This window comes from Rhinolophus sinicus, chromosome 11 (assembly GCF_057876585.1).
Source record: "Rhinolophus sinicus isolate RSI-liver-muscle chromosome 11, RSI-T2T, whole genome shotgun sequence".
NCBI classification, from domain to species: domain Eukaryota; kingdom Metazoa; phylum Chordata; class Mammalia; order Chiroptera; family Rhinolophidae; genus Rhinolophus; species Rhinolophus sinicus.
In genome coordinates, this window is record NC_142511.1 from 13,544,994 (window position 1) to 13,566,410 (window position 21,417).

Below are 21,417 nucleotides of genomic sequence, written 5' to 3' on the forward strand. Positions count from 1 at the left end.
TTTTCATGTACCTGTTGGCCATCTGTATGTTTTCTTTGGAAAAATGTCCATTCAGATTTTCTGCCCATTTCTTAATTGCATTGTTTGTTTTTTGTTACTGAGTTGTGTAAGTTCTTTACATATTTTGGATATTAGCCCTTTATCATATATATAATTTGCAATGATTTTCTCCCATTCAGTAGGTTGCCTTTTCATTTTGTTGATGGTTTCCTTTGCTGCACAGAAGCTTTTTAGTTTGATGTAGTCCCACTTGTTTATTTTTCTTTTCTTGCTTTTGCAATATGTATATTTATATACATATATTTAAATGTGTGTATTTTAAATGCTATAAGGAGTTCTGTCCTAATGGACATTTAGAATAAATTATGTGTGTGTGTGTGTGTGTGTGTGTGTGTGTATGTATGTATGTGTATATATATCTCACATCACCTAAAACATGCTCATTTTATAGATAAAGAGGTTTAGGTCTATATATTGACTTGTTCAAAATCATGTTGATTTCCAGTATATATGAGCTGTGCCAAGTTTTTGCTGCTTTCGTGAACCTAAAATTTATGCCAATCTTTAGATTCATCAGAGCTGTAAGACTTCTTTCTAGCCTTAAAAAAAATTTTTTTTCATGCCGCTTCTAACCCCCTGGCCTTTGAAACTGCAGGAGCTGCTTTTCCAGTTTTAAACTTTTTATGTGAGTTGCAGAAACCAGGAGGAAAGAAAGGCCTGAAAAGAAGAAAAATTAAATCAGTTTGCCGTTTGGAATTGTTCTAAGAACCCAGTATGAGAATTGAGGTCTCCTGAATCCCAGTCTGGCTGTTACTATTCCCTATTGTAGTAGTTTTTCTACCCTAGGTTACAAAGGGGCACTAGAAGCATATTTAATTCTCTAGTCTTATCTGTTGTTGTCTTAAAGTTGTTAAAATCTGTGCTTATTATAATATGGTAATTAAAATAATAATGACAACAACAGCAATAATGGGAGTTGGAAAATGGAGGGAACCCCATCCCCCACAAAGTGTAAACAACTCTGTTACCTTCTAGAGAACTTTTACATAGCTGTAATTGTAGTACAGATGAAAATGAGTGGTTTCTCTCATCACTTTACCTTACAAGTATTACCTAGTCATTGTGTATGGCATTAGTAATTACTTTTGATGGTTGAGGAAGTTTCCTGTTGATGTTGCAGTGAGTGTCTCCCTGATGGTGTCATTATAATTATCATAGTAGTAGTAATAATAGTATGTTTGGTGTGGTGGTTAAGGGCATACCTTCTTAGGCATACCCTTACTGTGGGACCTTGAAACAAGTTTGTCTGTTTAATTATTTATATTTTGACTCAATTTCTTCTTTATTAAAGGAGGGTGATAATACTACTTCATAGGCTTATTAGGATTAAGCAAGATTTCATATTAAGGGGTAAATACTCTGTAAATGTTACCCATTATTAATAGCATTATTTCCTAGGACTGGGAATAACTGGGTGAAAGAATACCAATGTTTTTATGTCTCTGGAAATGAATTGCCTGGCTGCTTTCTGAAAGGGTTATTCCAGTTTCTGCTAGGAGAATGTGGAGACATCAGCCTTCCGTGGTCTCTTATTTTTCTTCATCTAATTCTTTTCTGTGTCATTACGTCACCACAAATTTAATTTTTCAAAAGATTATACCCTTGCCAGAAATGTAGACCCTGTTGGTGTGTGTATTTTCAGTGACATGAGGGAATGTTGCTGTGACTTCTGATGTCATTCCTTGCTAAAACTAACGTGTTTTATCAGTGCCTCTGCTGCTTCTGACAGAAATCTGCATTTATGAGCATTTCTCTGCCCAGGAAAGGACATCGACCTTAGTATACCACTTCTCAGAGGTTAACTTTTGTCGTGGCATTTGGGGCTTTGGACTGAAAGTTAGTAGTTACTAGAGTTCTCTTTCCAGCTTTGTAATTAATGATATGCTTTTGTAAATCTTTAAGTTTTACCTTATGTTGTATTTTACATCTTGATAGATACTGATCTGTCTGTGCCATTAAATCTGTAGATTTTTATTGGGGGCCAACCATATGTTCTGATGGCATAGAGTCCACAGCCAATAAACCTTGTTACTGGTACCACGTCAGTATGCTGTCTTGTTTAGTTTCCTGTGATCTGGGTGGTGATGTGAAATGAAGCTGGTAGCCTCCCTCACTCTACTTAGGAACTCAGAATTTTTCTGCTCTGCCCAGGAAATTATCATCGTCTTTGTGTCTCTTGGTTTTAGGGCACTGGGAGAATAAAAAGGAGTCCCTCTCGAAAAATGTGGTTAGTTTGTGGTATAGAGTTTGTGTGTGTTTCAGGACCGAGAGCCTAGATTATGCCAAAGTCTGAGGTCTACACTACTAGTGAGTCAGTAATTTGGCAGTGGGTCACTAGATTCAAATAATGGAATGAAGCAGTAGACTGGAAATCCCTTAGGCAAGCAGAGGTTGAGACAGCCTTAGAAGTGACAAAATCTAGACTGGCAGCTGAGAACCGGGAGTAAAGTACCAGTGTAAGGAATGTCTTGTCAGAGAGGCAATTACAATTCAGGAAATCAACAAGAAATGGAATGTTTTGACCAAATGGGGCAAAAAATATAAAATAACACCAGAGAACAAACACCCCCCCAGATGCACAGCCTGTAGCACCAAGTTCACCAGTTCAGAGGAAGATACCACCAGTTCAGAGGAACTTCTATAGCTAGCTGATTGTTTAAAATATATATGCAAACAAGCCAAATGGACGTGGAGAAGTATGATATCAGCAGTTTTCTTGAAGACAGGAAAAAAAGTGCAGAAGTCCTTGGCTGTGACTTGGAATGCGAGGTGTGCGACCTTTAATACACAACATGCCTCTTTTGACCTGCTTTGAGAAGATGAGAGGACGTGACTGGTTCTGGTTAGTAGAAGTAGTCAAGTTGAAAGAAGCTGCTAAAGCTAGAATACCTTCTTAGCTCAGGAGGAGAGGACTGTCTTTACGCATTGTACTGGTAAGGATATTTAAGCAAGCTTTTCATCCACAAAACATCAGAGCTAAGAGGGCTGTTTAGTATAATTAATATAAATTCTTAAATTTACAAATAAAGAAACTGGATCCTCAGCTAAAGTGATTAATTAGCCTTAGTTAACCCACAAATTTTGAAGCAGAGTTTAGCATTCAAATATATTTGTAGAAAATTTGTGGCTATTTCAGTAACCAGTATTCCTGTTAACAAGTTGTCTCCACCTAGTGGCAACAGGTATTTTGCAAGGCTGAGTACGAACGTGGGGAAAAACTGATAGAGGGCACTTGACTGATCACTGCTTTTGAGGAACAGGCAATGTGCTGACAGTTGTGTTGCTTTTGCAAAGGGAAAGAATGAGACAGTGTGCCTAATGCTTATTTACATATTTCATAACCTTATAAGGAATTTGTAAACGGTACAGTTATACCTGAGTCACGCAGCACCTTTATTGTTGATAGTGTAAGAAGTTAGTGTGTTAAGCTTGTATTTTAGAGTTTTTCATATACACACATATTACATAAACATGTATTCACATGTATAATTTCTTTCTCTTTTTATGAGTTAGAAGATAGTGTGGTAACTTCATCAGTGGAGAAGAGATGACCTAACCTAAATGATGATGGGACAATTACCAGTTACGTTGTTGGTGGTGGTGGTGGGGGCAGATACCAATCTCTTAAGTGTAAAAAGTGAAATTCTGAGTGTATTAAAAGAAAGTACGGGTGGGTGATGGATTTTATAGTGTGGATGAGCTTTCCAAAGAAACCATAGAGGAAAAGGTAGATACATTAAAAATATGTAAAAAATAAAATCTGTGGCTTAAAGAAGTCAAAGACAAAGACAACAAACTGGAGAAAAATGTTTAACACTCATGACAGGCAAAAGGTCTGTTTCCTTAACAGGAAAATTTCTTCCAAATTAACTTTTAAAAAAACTAATGGAAATAAATATGAATAAGTGATCGACCAAAAAATGGCCAATAAAGGTGTGAAAAGATGATTGAAGCCTTGCAAATTAAAACAGCAGTGAAATATAATTTCCCACCTATCAGAGTGGGCATGATTTAAAAAAAAAAAAATTGGTAGAAGGGTAAGTTGGTATAGCAATTTTAGCAGTATTTGTCATAATGAAAGAAAAAAAAACACCTACTTTTTGATCCAGTAATTTTGCGATTAGGATTTGGCCTAGTCAGCTTCTTACCTAGGGTAACTTACTGTCAAAGCTAAAGTTAGCGAACCATACACTAAACCAGTGACTGGATGAATGAATGAATGGTGAATCAAATATTTATTGGGGGACAATTTAGGAACTTAATAGTATTTGGAAATGCCAGGAGTTTCCTTAAGTCACTAAAAAGTGATCTTTATGTAGAAGAGTGGGTTCTCAACCCTTACTGCACACAAACACCATCTGGCTGACTTTCTCACCATACTGGAAATAATGATTCGGTTGGTCTGAAATGGGACCTGTTACCAGAATTGTGTCCAAGCTCTCCAGGTGATCCTGTATGCAGCCAAACTGGAGAACTTCTTTAGAGGAAGATACTTTCCTGTGGGTGCACTTAATTTTCTTTTGGCAGAAGACAAGACTCCATTGGGCAAATAAACTGAAGTTTATTTTATTTTTTTTCCACCTTCTCCCATTCTGCCATTGGCTTTCTCTTGATAATTTTGGTTCAGCTGGTGTATTAGTTTCCTATTGCTGCTGTAATAAATTACCCACAACATAGTGCCTTAAAAACAACACACGCTTATTTTACTGTTTGGACAGTCAGAAGTCCAAAAGTAGAGGTTTAAAGGGAGTAAAACCAAGGTGTTGGCAGGCCTGTGTTTTTTTCTGGAGACTCTAGGGGAGAATTCATGTCCTTTTCTTTTCTAGCTTCTAGAGGCTGCCGGCACTGTCTTAGCTCATGGGTCCTTCCTCCATCTTCATGCCAGCAGCATAGCATCTTCAGATTTCTCTCTTGACTACATCACCTTTACTCATTGCGACCCTTGTACTTACATTGGACCCAACCCAGGTAATCTAGGACCATCTCCCCATCCCAAGATTCTTAATCATACTGACAAGGCCCTTTTTGCCATGTAAGGTAATATACTCACAAATTTTGGATATTAGGATGTGGACACTTTCAGAAAGCCGCAAAAATTCTACAGATGGAATATTTTAGTGTATCTTAAATTGATGTATTGTTTCCCAAAGTAAATTAGTTTCTGTATAGTAAGTTGTGATTAATGTTTATTAATCCTCAGAAACAATCGTCAATTTTTCCTTGTTAGAAATGTAGGTTGGATAGAATAAGCTGACCTGTCTCATTTTTATTATAACAATAATAGCTATCATATATGCTTCACAGAATCCTATATAATAGGTACTTTATTTCAGTCCTGGCAGGATTTCATACTTTGATTTTTTTATAGTGTCTCCAGAGAGTAGTTTGTATAGCAAAGTTGAAGTTCATAAGTAGATTGCTTCCTGTCCAGTAGTATCACTGATGAGTTGTTTTTGAACCAGATAATCCATAACATTGATACATGGTGGGACAATTTTGAACAGTACTCTTCCTATACTTGTGAGTTCAGTTAGCAAGCCCCGAGTATCCTTTGCTCCTATTCCACTTTTCCTTTTCACACTGCATGTTCTTTTCTCTCATAGTTTGATTTCTGTAAGCTGAAATTTCCCGTCAGAACCTTTCATGCTTCAGATGTGTTTATTCTTCTGGATAATCTGCATACAGCTTATATGCAACAAGTCTACAGCTGAATTCAGCTTCTCATCCCTTCTTAGAATATGTATACCATTTACCATTTTCTGTTTAAAAGCATTTTTTAATTTTAATTTTTTATTGTGATAAAATATAACAAGACTTGTCATTTTTAACCATTGCTAAATGTACAATTCAGTGACATTACGTCCATTCACATTGTTGTGTAACCATCACCACCATCATCTCTAGAACTTTTTCATTATCTCAAACTGAAACTACTTAGTGACATTAATTCCTCATTAGTTCCTCCCCACAGCCCCTGGTAACTATTATTCTACTTTCTATGAATTTAACTATTCTATTCTTCATGTAAGTGGAATCATAAATCGTTCCTTTGTGTTTGGCTTATCTTACTTAGTATAATGTTTTAAAAGTTCATCCATGTTTAGCATGTATCAAAATTTCATCCCATTTTGAGGCAGACTAATATATCATGGTATGTATATATTACATTTTGTTTATCCATTCATCTGTTGATGTACATTTGGGTTGTTTACACCTTTTGGCTATTGTGAATAATGTTACGAATGTGGATGTACAAATATCAGTTTGAGTTTCTGCTTTTGATTCTTTTGGATCTATACCTAGAATTGGAATCATTGGATCATACGGTAATTCTGTGCTTAATTTTTTTGAGAGACCCACCATATTATATTAAAAAATGGCTGTACCATTTTACATTCTCACCAGCAATGTACAAGTTTTCCAATTTTGCCACATTCTTGCCAACACTTGTTATTTTCTGTTTTTTGATAATAGCCGTATATGGGTATGGTATCTCATTGTGGTTTTGATTTGCATCTTCTTAATGATTAGTTCAGAAATTTTTCATGCACTCATTGGCTATTTGTATTTCTTCTCTGGAGAAATGTCTATTCCAATTTTTTGCCCATTTTTGAATTGAGTTGTTTTTTATTGTTGAGTTGTATTTCTTTACATATTCTGGATATTAATCCTTTATGAGATGTATTATTTGCAAATATAGTTCCCATTCTGGGGGTTTTCACTTTCTTGCTAGTGTCCTTTGATATACAAAAGTTTTCCATTTTAATAACGTTCAATTTATATCGAAAAAAACCATTGCCACGTCCAGTGTCAGGAAGAATTTCCCCCATGTTTTCTTCTAAGAGTTTTACAGTTTTAGCTCTTACATTTAGATCTTTGATCCATTTTGAATTTGTATATGGTATAAGGTCAGGGTCTAACTTCATTGTTCTGCACAGGGACTTCCAGTTTTCCCAGCACCTTTTGTTGAAAAGAGTTAGTACTTTTCCCTAGTGGATGATCAAAATAATTGCCCAAATATATGAAGATTTATTTCTGGACTTTCTATTTTCTTCCGTTGATTGGTCTGTATGTCTGTCTTTATGCCAGTACCAAACTATTTTGATTACCGTAGCTTTGTAGTATGTTTTGAAATTGGGAAGTATGCGTCCTCCAACTTGTTCTTTTTCAAGATTATTTTAGCTATTTGGGGTCCCTTGACATTCTTTATGAATTTTAGGATGTGTTTTTCTATTTCTGCAAAAAACAATCTTGGGATTTTGATAGGGAATGCATTGAGTTTGTAGATTGCTTTGGGTAGTATTGTCGTCTTAATATTGTCTTGATCATGAACAAGGGATGATGGGATGTCTTTGCATTTATTTGTTTTTAATTTCAGCAGTTTTGTCATTTTCAGTGTACAAGTCTTTTGTCTGCTTGGTTAAATTTATTCCTAAGTATTATTCTTTTGATGCTTTTGTAAATGGAAGTGTTTTCTTGATTTCCTTTTCAAGCTGTTCGTTGTTAGTGTACAGAAATGCAGGTGACTTATGTGTTGAATCCCCAAATCCCCAACTTTGCTGAATTCATTTATTAGTTCAGTATCTTTTTTGTGCAGTCTTTAGGATTTTCTACATATAAGATCGTGTCACTTGTAAACAGAAACTTTTGCTTTTCACTTTCCAATTTGGATGCCTGTTATTTCTTTCCTAATCGGCTAGAACTTCCAACAGTAATATGTTGAATAGAAGTGGCAAAAATACCGTTTCTTCTTTGGCTCTCCCTTTTTTAGCATTGGCATCTGAACAGCCACAATCTTGGAGCTTGTGTCTTTACTCTCCTTTCTTTCTCTTTTATTATATCCCAGGTATTTTACTTCCTAAGTGTTTTTCAGCTCTGCCCCTCCTAATTCGTCCTTATTAATAGTTCTATTGTAGGCATGTATTATTTGAATCATCACACAAGTCCTTCACTAGTATTTTTGCTTCGCTAAAGTCTATCCTCCACTGTTGTCAGAGTTGATCTTTTTGTCTCAAATGCAAATCTGACTTTGTCATTCCATTGGATTTTTCCAGACACCTTTGTGTGGCATATTAGTCTCCCTCACCTGCTCCACAATTTAATTCTTGAGCTTCACTCTGTGCTACTCCCAACCTCCCTCTTTTCTGTTAACCTAAAAATAAAAAGCCAAAAAATGAGAAGCAACAAGTGTTTATTAGAGAGAAAAAACAATTTCAATTTGGGAAACAGATTCAGGCAGAGACTGAAATTGTGTCCTGATTACAGAGTGAGGGCAAAGGGTTTTTATGAGAAAAGGAAGGGAATAATTACAGGACTAGAAGAAAGAAATTTCTGTTGGTGCTAAAAGCTGAGTTACGCTTTAGCTATACATGGCTAGTTACTGATTTTGTCCTTAGAGAGTCCATAATCATCAGTTTTTTGTGTTCCTGTTAGCTTTGCAAAAGGTTGTAAGGCAGAGTTGGTTTGACCCAGTCCAAAGGTTGTTTTGCCTAGTTCAGACATTCCAAAGGCTCAAGGAGCAAGATGTGCAAGGTAGTTCCTTTGAAATGACTGCTTTGGCTCCATTTTTAAATGGCTTCACTTATGTTAGTTTTTCACATTGCACTCATTTAATTGTGAACTACTTTCCCGAATGCACCGTGCTGAGTTGTGCCTTTGCTTACTGTGCTGGTCCTTCTGAACTGCTTTCCTTTCCTTAGTGAGCTGACTTCCACTTAACCCTAAACTTCTCTTCCAAGGAGTCTCTTTGTCTAGGAAACTGTTTCTGATTTCTGCTCCTCCATTTGACTGCTTCTTTGTGCTCTCGTAGCATTTACCAAATTGTACAGAAAACATGTTTGGGGTCCACTAGCCAATAAACTCTTGGAGGGTCTCGTCTCCCTATCACATAGTAGCTCTCAATAAATGTTTCCTAAACTGTTGAACTCGACTGGTTTTCATTGGGTCTCTTAGCTTCTAACGTGGATAAAGGGACAGAAGGAAAATAGGACAGAGGGCTGCTGCCCATATAACTGGTGCTGACGAATAGTAGACCTTGATTGGTACACCCTAAAGCCTTGCAGAAAGACTGAATTGGGCCATTAAGAAAGTATGTGTGTTGGGGGGTGAAGGGTATTGCTAGAGTAGATGAAATATTGATGGGTAATGAGAAATAATGGTAGGTAGGAAGGCACAGATCTAGGTCTAGATTATCTAGGCCTGCATTTTAAATGGTACTTTAAAAAGTCTTAAAAACATTTATTTTCCCTATAACAATAACTAGAGACTAGAAAACATTATCTGTTACCAGTGCTCAAAAAACTCGATTAAGACTAGATAATGAAGATTAGGTAATTCACCTTTGAAAGGTTTCTGCTCTGTATTCCACAATGTGGAAAAGTATAATGCAATTAAGAATTAATTATATTATTGTTTAAAATAAAGAAGCTATTAGGTTAGCAAAAGTAATTTAGATGAGTATTCCAGATGTTTAGTACAATGACAACTTTTTCAATAAAGAACACTTTCTTTGTGTCTTTAGACACTTACAGAAATTAGTGTCTGTCTTACAGCTGTAGTTTTAGATTAAACTGCTGCAAGTAATTTTTAGGAAGTGATACTTACGATGGCAAATGGATTGCTTACTCAGAATTTATTATTGCTCCCTGGTTTGCCTAGTCTTGAATACATTTCTAAAAGCTAACACCTGCATCCTGTAAGCAAGCAGTGTTTTAATTAAGGAACAACTCATTTGATCATTCATATGTTGTATAATATAAAGCGAGAGAGAAAGAATGCTAAAGATTAGAAGGGTTAATTTTACGTGAACTTTATTTACTAGTATATTCACGGGACAGTAACCATGAAAGAAAAAGATACATTTTTTATTACACAGAGAGAGAGAGAGAGAGAGAGAGAGCTACTTAGTTTTTCTTCATTGTATTTAGGGAAGCACATGTCAAACAAATGAAGAAGAATGCTTCATTGGAAAACTGGGATAATCTAATTTAAAAGTGATTATATTCTTTGATATGTATTTCAGTTTTAAAAACATTAAGGAAACAAATCATGTACAGGAAAGGACATAAAGTGTTGGCTGTGAGGAGTTTAAGTTACCCTTTGGCAAATATGATAGACTGAAAAATAGGCCCTCAAAAGTTACCCATATTCTCATCTCTGGAATCTGTAGTGTTACTTTATGGGGGGAGTGGGGGTTGCAGATGTCATTACGTTAGAGATTTTGATATAAAGAGATTATTCTGGATTATCTGGGTGAGCTCTAAACATTATCACATGTGTCCTTATAAGAGAGAGGCAGAGGGAGATTACAGGCACAGAAGAGGAGGAGGCAGTGGTGGAGGCAATGATGGAGTGATGTGGCCACAAGCCGAGGAATGCTAGCAGTTGTTCCACACTGGTAGAGGCAAGGAGCAGAGTCTCCCATAAAATCTCTGGGGGAAGCGCTGCCTTGCCAACACCTTGATTTGGGCCCAGTGATGCAGATTTAAGACTTCTGGACTCCAGAACTGTGAGAGAGAAATTTCTCTTTTAAATCACCAAACTTGTGGCAATTTGTTACAGCAGCTTGAAGAAACTGATACAGCCAGTAATCATTCTTCAAAGTGTAAAATGGATATTTCTAAATAAACCCCATTTGCCTAAACTCTCCCTTTTTTGGGCTATAATTTAAAGCTCCCTCATATTAGACTGTAGTTCTTTTATCACTTCCTTTTCCAATGTTTCTCTCTTATTTTGTGGCATTATTTAGGACTTCCAGCAGAGTGTTACAGGGCAATCTTGTTTTGCTCCTGACTTTTTAAATAGGAATCTTCAAAAGTTTTAACATTGGGACTTCTGGTATATCTTCATCAAATTAAAGATATTTCCATCTATTTCTAACTTTTCTAACTTACTAAGAATTTTAATTAGGAATAGTTGAATTTATTTGTTGGTATAGTTGCATATAGCATTCTCTGATAATCTAATTTAAAAATATTTTATATCTAGATGTATGCATTTTTAAAACATTTTTCTTTTGGTTTCGTCAGAAATTTATAGCATTAGCTGGATCAAATAACTAAATGTTGCCTTTGTGAACAAATCCATTTGTTTCTTATTTTTGTTTTTTAGCTGTTGTTTCTGTTTGATGTATGCTTTATAAGGATCATTTTTTAGTTTCTTTAGGTTCGTATTCTGATTTCTAATGCTTGGTTCATTTTTTCAGTCTTTATGGTTATATTGTTTAAAAATTGAGGGTTATAAATATTTGTGAGAGATTTCTATCGTTACACATCCCATGTATTTCAATAAGGTAGTATTTTCATTTTACTTATAAGGAACTTACCATTTCAGTTTTGATTGCCTTGTTACCCATTCCATTGTGGGTTTTGCCCCCTCCTAAACCCCCCTTGATTCTAGGGAAGATCACTGTTGTGGCCTCTCTCTGGCGCCGTCACCTCTTACAATTTACTCTTTACTTACCAGGTACACTGACCTTTCTTTCTAACATGTCTATTCTTTTGAAAGTTCTTCGTTGATCCCCCTACTTTAAATAAATAGTTCCTTTCCTCCTCCTGATTGTCTAACCCAGAGCCCTTTTTTGTATCTTTTATGTAGCACTTAAGAAAATTTAAATTTATTGTATGCATACTTGTTTTGTTTATTGCGCTTATTCCTAGTACCTCATACAGTGCATAGGGTACAGTGGATAATCAGTATTTGAATAAGTGAATGAAAGTATGTAATCTTATGAAAGGATTGGGGCATGGAGAGGGACCGCTACCTGGATAAATACGCCTGATTTTAGGCAGATCAATTTTGGTAAGAATGCTTCAGGAAAACTGATAATCTGGAAATTAAATTCTCTTAAAACTGAACAATTCCTGCATATAGCCCTAGAAAGCTTTTGTGTAATTTAGGAGAACATACACATACATACCCTACTTTGAAGATCCCTAGTGAAATCACGTAAGAGTAGCATTGGTCGGCAGTAATTCTTTCCTTTTATGTATCATTTAAGGTTTATTTTTTCCTTTCTAAATGTCTTACCTCATTATTTGCATTTTATTGAAAAGCAGGCTCGTTATAAAGCAGGCTCATTTCTGGGTGTGGGTGAGAATAGTAAGTATTAAGTGATTTAAGTCACTGAGGTAGACATGGAAGCAACTGTTAGGCAATACAAGTAGGTCCAAAGCGTGGGACATACTTTGTACTTTGCATCTCTTTCTACTCAAGCAAGTATAACCTTTTCCCTCTGGCTTCTTTCAGGATTTTTTTCTTTATCTTTGATTTTCTACCATTTGAAAATGATGTGCTGAGGTGTAGTGGGTTTTTTTTGGCATTTATTCTACTCTGTGTTCTCTGAGCTTTCTGGACCAGTGGTTTGGTATATGACATTAATTTGGGGGACATTCTCAGTCATTCTGGTTTCAGATATTCTCTCTGTTCCTTTCTCTTCTCTTGGTGTTCCCAATTATACATTAGTTACATGTTTTGTAGTTACCCCATAGTCCTTGGATATTCTGTTTTTTTCAGTCTTCGTTCTTTTTGCTTTTTGGTGTTGGAGGAAGCTATTGGTATGTCCTCTAGATCAGAGTTTCTTTCCTTAGGCTACCATTGAAAGGTGTTCTTCCTGTCTGTTACAGTGGTGTTAATCTCTAGCATTGCGTTTTGGTTCTTTCTTAGGATTTCCATTTCTCTGCTTACATCGCCCATCTGTTCTTTATGCTGTCTACTTTATTCATTAGAGCCCTTAGCATATTAATCATAGTTGTTTTAAATTCCTGGTCTGATAATTCCAGCATCCCTGCCATATCTGGTTCTGATGCTCACTTTGTCTCTTCACATTGTGTTTTTTACCTTTTGGTATGCCTTGTCATTTTTTACAGATAGTAGGACATGAGGAACCAGGTGAAGGAAACAGGCCTTTAGTAATGTGAGGTGTGGGGCGTGGGGAAGGGCTCTTTAGCCCTATAATTAGGTCTCAGTGAGCCTGTCCCCCTGGACTGTGTGCCCTTCACAGTGGTTCTCCGTCCCCCTCATTGGGGGATCCCCCCCTTACGTGTTGCAGGATGACTAGAATGGGCTGGAGTTGGGTATTTCCATTCCCCAGGGCAGATAGGTTCTGGAGAAGACCCAAGCAGGTTAAGTTCTAGTAGTTAACTAGTTTCCCTCAGGGCAGGGCTTGTTAAGAAGAATGAAGTAGACCGATGGATGGTTTAAAGAGCTGCAAAGTAGATTTTGTATCTGGCAAAAGTTGGACTAGATGGCCATGCTGATGAGTTTGAAATTTTCCTCTATGTTCCATGACCATGAATTAAACAAACAAACAAAAAAACATTGTTTTGAGTTAAGACAGTTTTCTATACATTCAGTAATAATAATTAAGTACTTTCTGTGTACCAGCCTTTGGGCAGCGAGTCTTGCTCTCAAGTAGCTCATACCTATAAATGTAGAGATTCTTGAGCTTTTCCTCTTTTTAATTTTTGAGGATCCAGTATGTAATTTCTACTTTTATTATTCTCAGGATTTATAATTCCTAAAAATCAGTTTTGAGATTTACTTCCCTTTCAGATACTAAAATTGTTTTTCTCTCCTTTTTATTCCTAGCAATGTCTCAGGCTGTGCAGACGAATGGAACTCAACCATTGAGCAAAACATGGGAACTCAGTTTATATGAATTACAACGAACACCTCAGGTAATGTCAACTAAGATAACTTAGGGGAAATATGATACATCTGGAAACGGGGGTACATTTTTAGAAAATGAAAAACTTGTAAGAACATAGCAGTTACAATAAATTTACATATAAGCAGTCCTCGTGTATGTTTGGTTGACACTTCATTGTTTCAGCAAATAATTTGAGTGCATATACTATACCAGGTCCTAAGCCAGGAACTAGTTGCAGTGGGGAATAAAGCACATGGCATCAGCCCTTAAGAGTTCATAGACATTACATGAGTAAATGGCCATAAAATTATACATTTGAGAGGTTGAGTAAAGAGAGAGCCCTCAGTGCTGTAATAAGTCATAGTGGGGGGAACTAGGGAAGATTATTTTGAGAAGGTAAAGATAGGAAAGACTGGGGGAGGAATCAGGCTTGAAGGAGACATAAGCATGCTTAAAACAACTCATTTTAAGTTTGAGATGCCTATAAGACAGGCATGCAGAGATACTAACTAGGGGTCAGGACTACATATAAAATTTTAGGAGTTGTCAGCACATTTTAAGCAATCTGAATGGATAAGATCACCTAGAGAGAGATGAGCAGAGCCCAGACCTTCATCCAGAGGAGCTTCAACGTTTAGAAAAGTAAGTAATGGACAAGGAGAGAGAGAAGGAACAGCCAGAGAAAAGTAAGGAAAAGTGGGAGATGGAGAGAGGGGATCAGAATCTAAGAGGAAGTGTTTCAAGAAGAAGGATGCAGTTATTGTGTTCACCACTGAGAAGATGAGTAATAAGATGAGGATTACAAAAGCGGGCATTAGATTTGACAATATATACTTGGTGACTTTGACAGAGATTCACTTGAATAGATTGTGCCGTTACTGTATGTTGAAGGGGATAAAAGTGAAAATGCGTAGGCAATTCTTCAGAGAAGTTTGGCTGTGCCGAGGAGCTGAGAAATGGAGCGAAAACTGGAAGGGAACAGAATCAGGAAGTTTTAAATTTTGTTTTGTTTATAAGATGGGAGATAGATCCGTGTCAATACCTGAAACACACACGCCTTACCTCCTCCTCCCCCAGCTCTAAGGTGCATCATTCACAGTTCTCTGGAGATTCTAATCTAGGCTGATTTAGTGCTGTAGTCTGAGAGCAAATAGAATAATCAGAAATGATATACTTGAGATGGTAGGAAGGAATGGACCTTTGATAGGAAGAGGCGTGCTTCTTCCTTGTAGCAAGAAAAGACGATTTATAAAGATTTCTTAGAAAATGAGAGAGCTCTCTTCTAATAAATTTGAGGTAAGGTAATCTGTTGAACATTCAGGTGGAAGAGCTCTGTAGATAGAAGGAAAGGTGTAAAATAGTGGACTGAAAGGAAAAACGAGTTTGTTCGAGAAGCTAGTTGCCGAGCACTGTTGAACACCCCTTTGAGGTTGGTGAAAATTTTAGTGAAACCAGTCTGGGGGAGGTCCCCCTTCCTTTCCCCACAGTGCTGTTCACCTGCACAGCTACAGGCATGGAGAACACGGATGGTTGAATTGATCCAGGGGTGATATTTTGCTAGGCGGATTCTTTGTAATCACGGAGAAGAGGACAGACACACTTTTACTAGCTGAGTTGTCATACTCACTGATTGGTTCCTCATCTATAAAATGGAGCTTATAGTTTCTAAATCAGAAGTTTATGTATTAAACTAAATATGGTAAAATACAGAAAGTGCTTTACATAGAGAGGTTGAGACATAATGGACACTTGATAATAGTGATAGCCCTCTGTGGACCATATCTGTAGTTTCTGTGTCTTTCCTTGTGGGGTCATCAGTCTTTGACCCTATAGAGAAAACAACTATGATGAAGAGGCAGTGCAAACAGGAAGTGTCACTAACATACAGGAAGCCCTTATTTCTACTTGCATCTTCCTTTTCAGTAGTCACCTACGGGACCTCTTTCCTCAATCCACAGGAGCCAGGATTGGTGGCTCTGGAGCTAATTTGTTCTCAGTGCCACCTTGTGGGAAGAGTGGGTAGTGGTGGGGAAGAAGTAGCAGTCACTCTCTGCAGCTGGGAGATACATCCTGGAATTCTGCCCTGGAACCCAAATGCACTTTTTCAAACATCTTTAGAAATGACAAGTAGAAACACTAGTATTTGTTATACTTCAGATGTAGTATGGTTTTAAATCAGTTTGTAGGTTAGCACGACAACCTGACCACTTTGTATAAACTTGCTTCTGTGGACCAAGACTTTTTAATTTTTTAAGGTTCAGAAAGTGATTTTAATATAAATTAGAGGATACTTGTTTTGGAAGTATCTTAAAATATTCTTAAAATATTTTAATGGATGGCATGAAATGTTATAATTTACAGTAGTCCCCTGTTATCCACTGGGATTACATTTCCAGACCCTCAGTGGATGCCTGAAACTGCAGATAGTACTGGATTCTGTATATATAATGTTTTTTCCTATACATGCATACCTATGACAAAATTTAATTTATAAATTCGGCAATTTTATGGATAGAAGATTCGTTCTTACTATAGATCTTAGCAACCTTGGCATACAGTATTTTTTTTTCTTGTCTTAGTAAGTCAAGAACTTGCACCTTTTCGCTTTCTGAAGGAAGTACTTTTTGGCTTCTCTGGCAGATCTGAATGGCCAGCATCACTAGTCATGTTCTTTGAGGACATTAGGAAGTAAAATGAGGGGTACTTGAACACAAGCACTGCAATACCGAGACTGATAACTGCAAGAGAGGACTACTAATGGATGGTGTACACAGAGCGCTTACGCTGGACCAGGGGAGGATTCACGTCCCAAGTGGGACAGAGCAGGAACGCGATTGCACAGTTTAAAACTTGTGAATTTGTCGTTACTTATCTTTTAAACACATTAATATGTTATTTTTAGGATTAAAATAAGAGCATTTATATAATGCGGTGGTGGGACTGAGGGCATTTGGGGGAAATTATAGCTAAAACAGGACTGGCAGTGAGTTGACAATGGTGTAATGGCTGGGCTGTGCGTACATAGATGTTCATTCTTGTCATTTACAATACTTTTGTATATTTGAACTTACCCGTAATAAAACAAATAAGGAGCATTTAATTTTAAAGTGACTCATTTACAGGAGGCAATAACGGATGGCTTGGAAATTGTGGTTTCACCTCGAAGTCTACACAGTGAATTAATGTGCCCAATTTGTTTGGATATGTTGAAGAACACCATGACTACAAAGGAGTGTTTACATCGTTTCTGTGCAGACTGCATTATCACAGCCCTCAGGAGTGGGTATGTTGAAATGAGTTACACTAGGTACTGGAATTGTCCCAGGACAGTGCCCTGTGAGTTTTGAGAAATACATTCTAAGTGTATATTTGAGAATTGGAAATTTTTCTGAAGTCTAGGTTTTAATTATTGGAGAATCTTTGTTTTGAAACAGTTGCTTTTATACAATTTTAGAAGCTTTATAGGATGAATATTTGTTTAGAGGAAATTACAATGCATGAAGCCATGGTTTTTCCACTTTTTAAGATTATAAAATAATATCCTTCTGAATACTGTTTTAATAAAAGAATCGACGGGGTGGCCGGTTAGCTCAGTTGGTTAGAGTGTGGTGCTCTTTACAACAAGGTTGCTGGTTCGATCCCCGCATGGGCCACTGTGAGCTGCGCCCTCCACAACTGGATTGAAACAACTACTTGACTTGGAGCTGATGGGTCCTGGAAAAACACACTTAAAAATAAATAAAAGAATTAACAACATACATAGTAATATACTATGTTAGTGGGTAGGTTTTCCTTGTATGGCCTGGATATCAGAAAGGGGAAATTTATATGAAGAAAGGATAGATTTTTATTTCTTTTTTTTTAGATTTTTATTTCTAAAATGGTTATATGTAAATTATCACTGGGAAGTATTCCAGTTTTTCTCTATTTACAAGTAATACAGAGTATCTGGGAAGTATTCCAGTTTTTCTCTATTTACAAGTAATACAAGTAATACAAAGTTTTGCTTACCCACTAGTCATATTTTCAAGAAAGTTTAGGTTAATCAGTTTAAATTTCTGTGACTTTGTAAAGGTATTAGAATAAAGGAGAAAACTGTCCAGAAGCTAGATATTTATGTTTTTAACGTAAAGATACTGGCATTGTTTACATTTTTCCCCCTCTTTTTATTTAGCAATAAAGAATGTCCTACCTGTCGGAAAAAGCTAGTTTCCAAAAGATCACTAAGGCCAGACCCAAACTTTGATGCTCTCATCAGCAAGATTTACCCAAGTCGCGATGAGTACGAAGCTCATCAGGAGAGAGTGTTAGCCAGGATCAACAAGCATAATAATCAGCAAGCCCTGAGTCACAGCATTGAGGAAGGGCTGAAGATACAGGCCATGAACAGGTGCGTGCAAAGAGGGCCCGTGGGCGGGCGGCCATTGTGCTAAATACTTTAGTAAATGTTTAATTTACTTATCAACCTACATTTGGAAAAAGACAAAACGGGGTAACAAAATAGGAGTTCTGCATGGTTACATTTTCATGTAGGTGTAATATATGCTTCCAGGTATAATATATGCCTCCAGGCATAATAGGTTATTCCATTTAAAATACTAGAACTTTAAAAACCCTCTCTCATACCTACTTCTCCCTCCACTTACCTACCATTCTATTTCTCCTTTTTATCTGCTCACTCTCGCTCCTTCTCTCATTCCATTTTGAACCCCCTGTAGTCAGGCTTTCATCCTCACCCTTCCCTCATACCACGCTTATTAAAGTTACCAGTGATACCCACACTGTAAAACCTAGTTGCTGATTCTCATCGCCCATCTTAATTAGCAGCATTTGACAAATTTATTTCTTCTTTGAATAGTTGTTTTTCACCCGGCTTTCAGGAGACCGTATTTACCTGGTTCCCTTTGTATGTCATTAGGTGTTACTTATCTCAAACTTACCATGTCCAGTACTGAGCTTTTTGTTCTTACCCCTCCCTCCCTTCGTTCTTGCTCATTTCAGTTGATGGCAGCTCCATCGTTCCACTTGCTTTATCCAACACTTGGGAGTCACCCTTAACATCCGTCTTGTTTCTCACATTCTGTATTCCAATCTGTGAATAGATATATTTTTATCTTGCTCCATAATATATCCAGATTGATCTAGGCCACCACCATCTGTCATTTGAAGTACTAGAAAAGCCTCCTAATTGGTCTTGCTACTTTCCATGCTCACCGTCACATAGTCTGTTCTCAGCATAGCAGCCAGAGTGATTCTTTCAAATTGAAAGTCATATCATGGTTCTCCTTTGCTCTGAAGTTTGTAATAGCTTGTGAAATTCAAGTTAAAAGACCTTAATGATGGCTTCCAAGACCCTGTGTAATCGGGCACCTTCTCACCCCATTGTCTTCTTCTCTCACATCTCTTAATACATTCAGGCCTCAGGAAGAGGCATCCTTTTCCAAAGTAGGAGATGCCAGTAGAGCCCCATCCATATCTGGTGGTTCTCACATTGACTGAACATCAGAATCACTTGGGAAACTTTTAAATCCCAGGGCTTCAGGTTAACACCCCAGACAGACCAAGAATGTCAGAATCTTTGACTGGGGTCCATCAGTATTTTTAAAGTTCCAGGAGTGATTCCAAAATGCAACCTTAGCCACTGACTTAGAGGTTAATAGATGGATTGCACTGTAACTATATTAAACTGACCTACAGTTCTATTTAGCAAAATAAAAGTATTAAATGTTGAATGTATTTATTTTAAAAGAATTACATAATTGTAAGAGTTGGAGGGACTTGAAATGGTTATTCAACTTAGCCTTTTACCAAGAGAGAGAATCAATGCCCTTTGCAAAATCTTTTACAGCTAGTCCTTTGGTTTTGCTTGAATGTTTCTAGTGGGGGGAGACTGGTAGGAGCTCCTTTCATTTGCTGACAACTTTATTACAGCTTCCTTATTGTTCTTAAAACTCAAGCATGCATCTGCCTCAGGGCTTTTGTACTTACTGTTCTCTCTTTCAGGAACCCTCCTCTTCCAGATGCATAATCCACATGGCCCACTGTCTCACTTTCTTCTGGTGTCTGCTAAGTTCTGTCTTTCACCTCAGGACTCCACACTTTCTTACCCTCCCTGCCTCATTTTTCTCCACAGTGGCCCTATTCTCTGACATGTATGTGTTATCTGCTTCAGTAGTGTAATGGTACAAGCCTTAGGAAGGCAGAGACTGTGTCAGTGTTACTGATTCTTACAACACACACCAGGACGTGCAGCCAGGTTTAGCTTAAAGTAGTTGCTCAGTAAATATTTTTGAATGCATGAATTTTTTTTTTAAAGTTTTTCCTTTGTATTGAAATAAAATTAGTCTCTTGTGTGCAGCAGTCTTAGTTTATCTTTGTCAAAATACTTAAGTTGGATTCTTCACTTAACTTCAGATTCTGCTTTTGTCTACCAGTTCTTCAAATAATTTCCTATAGACATACATCATATGCTTCTCTAAAGGCTAAATATTTATATTCCTAATTTATTGTTTCTCATGGTGTGTCGCGTCCAGTGCAACACAGGCAGTGAGGGTGCGAGAAGGGGTGGCTTTGGGTTAAGTTTTTAAGAAAGAAACAGAGACTTAATGTAGTTAAATCTCAGAAGGCCAGGGGGCCTCCAGTCTTGAAAGACTGGAGCCCAGATTTGAGCTGACTGGTGGTTTTTATTGGTAAGTACACAAGGGAATGTTATTGTTTTTGACACGGTCTGTGAGATTTATTTATCACGTTTTAGAAATAACCCAAACAAATTATGTTGATCCTTAAACAGCCAAAGCAGAAAGTCCTTGAGGTGAGATATGTGCCTCTCTTGAGGGACAAATATCACATGTTGAAATTGTCTTACAGAGCTGAGCAGAGAGAGCTTAATCTTATTGCTCTAAAGACTCTTCTCACAATTAAGTGAGAGGGGAAAACAGGAACCAGCAGCGGCTTTTCCCAGGCAGGGGTGATTGGGGGCAAGGCCCCTTTCCAAATCTTTTTAAGGCAGCTCTTTTTGGGGGTCCCCATGGGGTTCCACCTGGCTTGAGTTGTCCCCCCCTTGGGGAATCTTACTCGTCATTGGCTGCAAACTATCTTTTGGGGACCAGACAAAGAGATGTGAGGTGTAAAACATTGAGATAAATAAAGTCCCAAAAAGACACAGTCTCACAGACTTTTCTTTCCTCAAGGAAAGACATGGGGGGGGCTGCAATTGGCTAGGCTATTGTGTGACAACAATGGTGTAATTCTTGAAGTGCTAACATCTGGAACAGTATGTAGTAGTTTAGATATTTGATAAATGCAGAACATAATAGGATATTGATCTCCATTATCTGAACATTATTCTGTGAAAGCTACCTGAAATAATCTACCTCTGTCACCTCAGACCTTTTTTTGGGAAGAAGTGTGGGATACATTAGGAAGGGTAACCCTGTTATATTACTTTGTAGTCAACTGAAACAACTTTCTTTTCGCTTTAGTTGTAGATTTTAGGAAATGTTGAAGTATAATCCTTATATATTCACTGTTGAGTTTTTGTTTTGTTTTATTATTTTGGCATGTTCATATTTTTTTAATTGTGATTAAAAAAACAACATAAAATTTACCTTAACTGTTTTTAAATGTGAGTTCAGGAAAGTACATTCACATTGTCGTGCAACCAATTTCTAGAACACTTTTCATCTTATAAAACTGAAACTGTACCCATT

At 37.1% G+C, this 21,417-nt stretch overlaps 1 protein-coding gene across 3 annotated transcripts in view; it reads left to right on the forward strand.

The window, feature by feature from the left end:
- RNF2 (ring finger protein 2) overlaps positions 1-21,417 on the forward strand; it is a 32,274-nt gene that overhangs the window by 6,085 nt on the left and 4,772 nt on the right. For all 3 annotated transcript variants that reach the window (XM_019738109.3, XM_088801633.1, XM_088801632.1), the window contains exons 2-4: positions 13,648-13,736; positions 16,831-16,991; positions 17,883-18,098. In XM_019738109.3, the coding sequence (XP_019593668.1) occupies positions 13,650-13,736; positions 16,831-16,991; positions 17,883-18,098 (464 nt within the window). In that variant the 5' untranslated portion in view covers positions 13,648-13,649. The remainder of the gene's footprint in view (positions 1-13,647; positions 13,737-16,830; positions 16,992-17,882; positions 18,099-21,417) is intronic.